Raw genomic sequence first — 9431 nt, 5'->3', positions numbered from 1 at the left:
AGTTATTAATATAAGTTATTCATTTATATAAGTCATAACATCTTTATAAGTTTACAGGCTATTATTTATAATAAACAAGAAAAATAATATTGTTTAACATTTTAATTTGCGCGTGAATAGCAAATAATGAGATGTTGAGTTCGACGCATGCGCAGTTGAATGAGGAGCTCTCGTTGGGAGCACTGCTCAATTGGTGTTTTTATTCTACTACTTAATTCCAAAATTAATGTTATTTGAAGTTGTCCTTAATGTATTTATATAATGAATTTATTATTAAAACAGACTAAAAGTTTCATTTTGACTTATATAATTGTAAATCTACTAATTTTGCCTGAAACTACGTTGATGTCAGCAGGACTCAGGTTTCGAGGTATACTGGCTCAAGCTCGGTGCCTCCAAAGTTGTGGCGTACACGCCTTACTAGGTAAGAAGAGAAGAATAGAGAAAAACGAATATTTTCAAATTGAAACCAATGAGTGAGCATTTAAAATTTTTTTTTAATGTGCTAATTTTCCATCGCGAGAAGTGGCCAACGAAAGAATAGGTTTATCTCCGAAACCAATTCATTTTTATCGCATGAACGATTTGTATTCCCTGCAGGCGAATATATTTTCCACTTTTTTCATTCCTCTTAATCCGATCAGTAGACACACCTCTCATAGTTATTTTTAATTCCATACTTACATGCTGTATTTTCGACTTATTTAATTCCCTCTAATATGTCCACAAAATATATGCACTTACATAGTTTCTATTCCTCTGCGTGCAACATAAGTTTGGAAATTTAAATTTTTTGTCAAGGTTATTTTTAATTGCATACTTACATGCTTTATTTTCGATTATTTTAATTCCTTCTAATCTGCTTACAAAATATGTGCACATTTATATTTTCTATTCGTTTTTGTGGAAAATAAGTTTGGAAATTTCAATATTTTGGCTGCCATAACGGTGGCGTAATTTAAATTATATTTTATATTGCTCAAACAAATTATAGATTTAATAATGTAATAAATAATGATAAATTCATTTAATAATATTGTGTAGGGTAAACAAAATTAATTTATCTTTAAACATAAGTATAAAAATATTCTTTGGCAATACTACAAATTATTTAATTTTTTAATTCCTCTCAATAAGCTTCCATCAAATTTTTCTAAGGTGATTGAAAAGAATAGATTTTGCTTTTTTTCTACTCCTTGGTGGAACTTTCGACGGAGAAAAATTCACTTAATAATGGGAATTGAGATTCTGAATTTTTCTGAATTCTTCTCTTCTTACCGGGTAGCCATTTTCAATACATAATTGTTCGATCAAATGATCGCCTTTATGGCGTGAAATTCGATAGAAATTATATGAGAGCCTCGTTCGAAAATATATCATAAACGAGCAATATTCGAATTTCACTACACTATCAGAAAATAATCAGCAGCACTAGTTCTATGAGAGCATGGAGATAGCGTTTCAGTAGGAAACCAGTCTGGCCCGGTCTGGCCCAAGTATGGGCCACAGATTTCTACCGATTGGGACCAGATCGGGAATCTCGATCGGGGCAAATCGGTATTAGGTTCGAATTTGGGCAATTTCTGCATGGGTATGCGAGCAGGATGCGCAAAAATGGTTTATTGACTGATTAGTAGAAATGAGGTCAAATAGTAATTAAGAAAAATAGAAATTAGGGCAATCCATTATTTGGAATAATAAAAAAGAGAGCAATTTGGAAAAATGCAAATTAGGGTCAAAGGTAATTCGGATACATATAGATAAGGTTTGATTTTTATTCAGTTAAATAAATTTCCGTAAAATAAACAGTAGGGAACGTAGAATTTAGAAAGTATGCACAAGCCTCCAATAACTCCTGCATTTTACATTATACCAAAGGCCGGTTTTTCTCTCGTCTCTTGTGTTTTTCGACATTCTCTCTTTTTTTGTGAAAATTTGGAAATTCAGTTTCCAAAATTGGAGATCACCAATAAGGCTCACATACTACTTTTGCAGAAAGTGAACCGGTTCTAGTTGGCGCGTTGACGCTGCTCAACAGGCATGCTCGTATAAAGTTTAAACGCCACTTAGGACTATGCGTACACAGGCGCGCATACAGACTCCCGCAAATGCTCGCGTTCTTTCGTTTATTTCGCTGTTTTCGTTCGAGCGAATTAAGCAGACACGATAAGTGCGCCTTGCCACTTTTTCTACAATAAGCCTGTTTTTTGGTATTTTTTATGCAAAACATAATCTCTTTCGATTTTCACAGCTCATGTTACACAGTTCACTTCCTCCTGCATGTTGAAATATTTCCGGTTGATTAAAGAATTCAGAAAAAAGTCGAAGGGTCACATTTTTTATAGGTTATAAGCATAATGTAAGAGAAAATCAGGTAGCTTATTAAATAACCAGCACCGGTTCAGAGCAAATGATATCGCTATCAATTAAATTTTAATTGGCACTTAAACTCTTCGGGGAGCAATTTGATGAGCCGATTATGGATTTAGGTTCAGAAATCTTAGAAAAGACAATTTTTAATTTGAAGGTGCTTATTATATAATATAACTAAACAGTTTCTTGAACTTTCAAATAATATAACTAAAAAAAGAAAATAAAAAAACAGCTGATGTAGAAATATGACATTTGACAAACAAATGATCTAGCAACAAAAGATCGAAATCAGTTAATATTTAGTATTCGTGCACCGAATAAAGAAATTCTCATGGTACTTAAGTGGGAAAAACTGCGAAAAACCTTCAAAATCAGGTACTATAAACTGGGACAAATAAGCGATGCATGTTTGAGAAATCTGCGCACCCTTGATTAACTACATTTCGGAATGCGATAATACGATCGAAATCTCACAAATATTGTAGAAAAAGGTAGCTTTTCACACGTGAAAAAAACAGTGGCCATGCGCGAATAATTTAAATTGAAAAAATGAAAAACAGTGAGTAAACTAATGTTTAAAAATACGGTATTTTTAAAAAATTAAGACGGCAGCGATTTTCAAGTTTCTTAAATCATCGAATTCCCGTAAATTCCTTATTTACTGCGTGAAAAACTACTTCTTGCAAAAATCATTATATTTCGATTATATTTAAGAAGTTTATCTCGTTTTGAAGGTTTTACTCAGTTTTCGTTCGAAATATTGAATCCGTGACAAATCTCCCAAGCGTCAAAGCTCCCGCAAATGAGTGAGGATTATCTTGAAAAAGCTCCCACCAATCAGAGCGCGAGTTGTGCAAACTGTCGTACGGTGGGAATGGTTTATTATTTTTAAATTGTGTTTCTTTTAATTTTCAAACAACAATTTTTTTCTTGCGCTCTGATTGGTGGGAGCTTTTCCAGGTTACTCATCGCTCATTTGCGGGAGCTTTGACGCTTGGGAGATTTCTCACCGACTCGAAATATTAACTGATTTGGTTTTTTGTTAACTTCTTTTGAAAAGGTTTAACAACAAAAGAAATGAAAAAAGAACCTTATTCAACTCTTTGAAAACCTTTACCAACATTTTCGACAGTTAAGAAATGAGCTTGTGCATTCAAAAGTGGTCGTAGATCTATACAAGATAAATGAAGTTCAGGTCCCTCAAAAGTCACTACGAAGATCCAAAAGTTGCTATAATTAGTATAAAATGTGAAGGTGTAGATGTATAGGTGTAGGGTGAGGAGGGGATAATTGGAAAATGAGGGTGTATAGGAGAGGGGGAAGGACGAGATGAAAAGGTTGGAGGAAAAAATGAGTTGTGAAGGGAAAGGGAAAAGGGGAGGGAAATGGCGAGTGGTTGAGTTAGAGAAGTAGGGTCGGGGTGAGACAAGAAAATGAGTGGCGAGGGAAAGTAAGAGAAAAGGTAATGGCCAATTGAGAAGAAGGAATGAGGGAATTACTCTTTTACTATACGAGTGTACGGCAAAATTATAATGCCGGTATTGGAAAATGAAATTGAAAAACACGTATTTCCATTTCGAAAAATAAGTGCCGTTTATTATGCAAGTATTGCAGTTTCACTTAACAATACTGGTATTAGAATTTTATTTTACACTTAATTTAGCTCGTCCAGAAGATGAGTGATCCTATATATTTAAGTAAGAAGAAAATTATGCCTAGTCTAGCTAGACGATTCTCCGTGCCTGCGAATTACGATTTTTTAAACTTTCTTCTGCAACATTGAATTGCATGTGTGGAAATATTATAATACATGTATGCCAATATTACAATACCAGCATTTGAAAACTGCTATATACTAAACTGCTACTGTTACTTGTAACGCGTATTGTAGCGTTATCTTAGTATTCGCAAATAAATTCCCAATACATTTAATGAAAAGGTTCAACATCTATTTTGTACAGTGTAGACAGAAAGGAATTGATCAATCGAACCTCGATGCGTTCTCAAACAGTTAATGCTGAGCGATGTTAAAATAAAAATATAATCAAAATTCATCAAGAAACATAGAAGCTGTAGAATGCGAATGAGCCATGCTATGAACAGTCAATTATGGGCTCTTGACCATTGTGTTGGGCTAATTTTGTTGTGAAAATTCGTTTGTGGGTATAACTGATCGGGGGATGGTCGCACTATATTTATATCCTTATAGATATTACATTTTCTTCCGGCATTGTATTAATTTTAATGTATATCCTCTGATATATCTAAATCTGTTCAACTTCAGAAACATTTTATATCCAGGATGCTGAATCGATATTAGGAGAACTGCTCACATTGAATCTGAATCCTTATCATAAAATTTATAGACCTAAAGGGTATAGAACACAAGTTTTAACTCCAAAGCTATAGGGACATATGGTTTACAACTTTCAATTTTCACCCATATTAAACGTAGGACCAAAGTAACAGCTGACGATGATTATATGAAAATCATCTGATCATAGATGTTGAAAAGAATAATGTATAAACCCTAAATTGTTTATTTTTCACTTTAAGTTTTTAAGTCATTTCTGTACTATTCGTCAACAATCAGAAAACAGTTAATATTATCACTTTATTCAATACATTCACAGAAAAACAATGGTCTCATTTTTATTGCAGCTCATTTATTATGGTCTCGAAATGAAAATTTTTTCTCAAGATGAGAATACTTCAAGTGTGAAACTTTAATGTGAACATAGTTGCATTCTCATTAACCGGTGTCTCATTTTTGTTGTAACTAAACAAAAAATCGAATCGGTGTAATTTTAAGGATCGACGTTTTTCTGTGTTCGTTTCAAAATTGTGTATCGCATGCTCAAAAAAAAGTGCATTTCAAATGAGAATCTCTTCGATTGAGTATACATTTTTTCGTAATTAATCATCAAAACCGGGGTGAAAAAATCTGAAAATATTTTAGTGGATGCAAATTCGATATGGCTAAACTTTGCATTTGAAAGTTATTGAAACACTGATCTATGTTTTTCTAGCGATATAAATTATTTAAGGTATTTTACAGTGAAAATAGTATTAATTTTAATATCCGTGTTTCTTTGCTAATATTTATTAAGCCTCTATTCTTACCCATCTATCTGTTACTTGCTTTTCTTTACCTTTTTTGTCTAAATACTCAAAATTTATATTTCCTCCTTCTCCCTTCCTCGATCTTTAATAACCGCTTTTCTTTCTTGCATCAATCGCATTAACTCTACAATTCTCTTTCCTATTTCTTCCAACTATTTGTATCACTTTATCCCTAACTCTTTTTGCTTAATTTCGCTTCAGATTCCCTCGCCCTGTTTATCGATCTTGTTCATAAATCATTACTTTGAGTATCCAGCTATTAAATGTCTTATAGAAAACTATACAAATGGACGAAAGGATATGTAGAATCATATAGAACCTAACATAAAATTCATTATTTCTATATGGCTTTAAGGGGTTCTATATATTCTTTTGTCCATTATTATAAGTTTCTATTAGGCATTTAATAGAGGGCCCTCATCTTACCATATAAACCGTACTTCTCCAGTCTACTTCTAATGTCTCTATCTAATATATCTGTGTTGCAAATTTATTCGTCTTTTCTCATCTTTTTTCAATTTTTTTTTTCTATTCTAATAGCAGTTTTATCACTTCAGTTTATTGTATAGTAGATTTCAAACATAATATTTATTTGAAGCTGGATAAAAACGCTGCAATTAATCAAAACGACAATTATCCGAAGTCAGATAATTTTTATCACGAGGCAGATAAAAATTATCCATCGTCGGATAATTGTAGTAGTCAATTCTTTGCAAAGTTTTTATTCAACTTCAGATAAACAATATTCCTGGGATTAACTGTGTTTTTAATACTTTAGTAAAGTCGATGTATTTAAATTCCTTTACATTCTTTAGCTTTACTTCTTTCCATCTGTGTATCCATTTCTTTCTTTCTCACTCTTCCCTTTCTAAACCGTTTTACCTTCGTTTCGTCCGTATTAAGCTTCAGTTTCTTTCTGTACATTCCTTTTTTTAAGCTCGTAATTAAACCTGCCAGTCCTTCCTTATTTTAAGTCAACATCATTATATTAACCTCATATATTAGTCTATATATTTTCTTCACCTATCCGCATTGCTCCTTATTCTTTTTTCATTTCCTCTTTCAAATCTGAAATTTATATTATATTAAGTAGGAGTGGGCATATAGTACAGCCCTCCCTTAGACTTTTAGCCCACCAAAAACTATCTTCTATCTGTTCTTCCACCCTAGCATAACTTTTTGTCTTTTCAAAGATCTCTTGTAATTTTTTTCATGAACCTTTTCTTATCTCACTTTCGCCCATGGTTTTATTCATCATGTAAATAGTATAAATAACTCCCATGACTTTTCTAGCTCATGTCTGATTTGGTGAAATCATCTTTTGTCATCTACTTCTTTCTTTCACCTTTGTGATGCTATTGTGACATATATCTTATACCCCTATATTATCTTTATCCTCTTCCCCATTTCCGTTTTTCACTATGGGCACCACAAGCCCTTCTTTCCATAGTTCTGGCCAACTCACCCGCCTCCATAGTTCGTTGCACATTACCCACGCCTACACCTTCAATTCCTTCCTCCCATATTTCCAATCTTCATTCGAGATTACATCTATACCTGCTGCATTTTAATCTTTCATTGATCTTATGAAGGATGGGGTTGTAAAATGTGAGAGGGTGGGGTTATATGTGAGATAGAAACGAAAGGGTGGAAATTAAGATATCGTGGAAAAGAAGAGATATAATGTCAAAGCAGGGAAAACGGAGGATTTGTTACTGGAATGAAGGGAAACCGCGATGGAAAACGTGATGGAAATGCGGCTAGAATATGAGGGTGGGAGAAAGTGAGGGAGTAGCTATCGAGGTGATATAAGTTTGAAAAGAACATGTATAACGATTACCAATCGAACAGATAGGTGCAATAACAGCTTACTTGTAATTTCAGAAGTCACTTGTTTGAGTTATTATTTTACCAAACGATTCATTATTATTATTATTATTATTATTATTATTATCATTATTATTTTCAATATAAACAGTTTTATAATCAGTGTTTATCGTATAATCTATCTATAGACTAAAAATTTATTTTTTCTCTTTGTGTCAACAAACAAGTACATAGTAATGGTTCCTTGCTACTACATTTGGTTAAAACATTTTTGACTGCCTAAACAAATTTTGTAAACAAATGTATCATTTCGAAGTCAATCAAAACAAAACAGCAAAAAATTATAATTAAACATTTGTCTTTATTTTAAAGTGCGGCGTCGAAGTTTTTAGTCGTGAAACTTGTTTGGGCTTTTAGTACATAGTTGTAGTTCATCTCAATTTTCCATTTGTCAAAATTGCTAAGACCGTCTCTGATAGAATCAGTTTTAATAAAGGCAGTTTCTAATCATATCGAGAAAAAATGGCTATGCGTACCGATATTTTACTACAACGAAAAGCCCCTTTCGCAAGTCTCGTGGTCCTGCTATTGATACGGTAATAGACCTGCCATTCGTATTGAATTTTTGCATGCGCAGCCAAGGCCGTTTCTAAATACGTATTCCAAATGTCACTAAAACTTTTTTAAGGAAAACTGTAATGTTTATCCTCTGTGTTTACACAAATGTAGGACAAAGATAGTATTACTTCGAAGTGGGCGTCACGCGGGAGAAAAACGTGGTCACTCACCGGTAGCGCGATGTGGCCTCCTCGCCCAATCGTCTTCCATAAGCGGCGCGACCCTGCGGCAGTACAATGTCAGCGGACGATATACGACCACGAGGAGTGTCAGAGACAGGAGACTTTCGTAAAACTGCATCTTCCCGGCACACCTTTTGAATCTCTTCCCGTTTTCTTCCGCGAGGATTCAAATCACCGGCACTAGGTTTCTTTACACTGCACGTGCACGCACACATGCATATCCTGCGTTTCCTTCTTCCACTCTACATATCTCGCTCACTCTCTCTTTCCCACTCACTTTCACTCTCCTTTCAGCGATCCGCACTTTTTTCTCTTTCTACATCTACAACTCGCCTTCACTTCAAAGTACAACACGAAGAAGAAAAAAACCAAACCGAAAGATTATTAGACCAACACGAGATAAGGAACTCTCACTATTGGCCCTAGTATTATTATTTCTAATTTGATGTTCTTTTTGTATGCAATGTCCTTTTCTTTAAAGGTATTACTCTTAACAAATCCTATTTTTCTTTATTCATATGTTCTTCTACCTTTATTTCTTTCGCAGATTTTATTTTTGTCATAAAGTAACTCTTTCCCAAAAACTCCTAGCAAACTTTTGAAAATATTGTTTCTTTTTATTAATATTGGATTATCGAGAGTACTCGGCACCACTTCGCCACGGTACAAAAATATCTTAGCATCGTTGCGCGATAATGATCAGTTAGTCGCAAAGCGAGAAACGGTAAGAGCGACGAGAAGACACTCGCGGAATTCGTCCGATTCTCGTGAATCGCATTAGACTCGAGATGAATTAAAAAAAAAAGGAAAAAATGATGACTGGCAAAATCGCTGAGTCAACAAAAAATCAAAATCAATCATCTAAAACGAAAGAAGCAAAGCACGAGTCCCTGTCAATGATTGAATACATATACGAGTGAGTGAGCGAAGGACCGACGGAGCATGGATGCGAATGCGCCTGAAGCGAGCGAACGACTGAACTGACTTACTGACTCGCGTGCGGCCTCCGTGCCGGCCAGCGGCCGTCGGCTATTCCTACTGTGTCGTATCTGCTGTCTGTGATCCGCATTATACCATCGAGGGATTCCGTTTCACCCTAGGTGCCGAATACAGAATACAGATCACGTCCGAATTTTAATGTCTATTGAATTCAAAAGTTTTAATCAAAAGTCTCTATGGCTTATTATTTTACCACTTGAATACTTGAAATAAGGATTTATTGTGGTTAAAGGAGGAAATACTATTGTAATTATGTAAACCAATCGTATGCTATTATACTCGAATATTCTTCTAATTTGCATAAAGCAC

At 34.2% G+C, this 9431-nt stretch overlaps 1 protein-coding gene across 1 annotated transcript in view; it reads right to left on the bottom strand.

The window, feature by feature from the left end:
- Nucleotides 1-9069, bottom strand: part of LOC117168886 (dorsal-ventral patterning protein Sog) — a 252006-nt gene extending 242937 nt beyond the window's left edge. Inside the window, exon 1 of the mRNA XM_033354793.1 lies at nt 8112-9069. Coding sequence (XP_033210684.1) covers nt 8112-8241 — 130 coding nt within the window. The 5' untranslated portion in view covers nt 8242-9069. The remainder of the gene's footprint in view (nt 1-8111) is intronic.
- Nucleotides 9070-9431: the final 362 nt, after the last annotated feature.

The sequence above is a fragment of the Belonocnema kinseyi genome, chromosome 1, assembly GCF_010883055.1.
Source record: "Belonocnema kinseyi isolate 2016_QV_RU_SX_M_011 chromosome 1, B_treatae_v1, whole genome shotgun sequence".
Taxonomy (NCBI): Eukaryota; Metazoa; Arthropoda; class Insecta; order Hymenoptera; family Cynipidae; genus Belonocnema; species Belonocnema kinseyi.
This window is presented reverse-complemented; position numbering and strand designations above follow the sequence as displayed.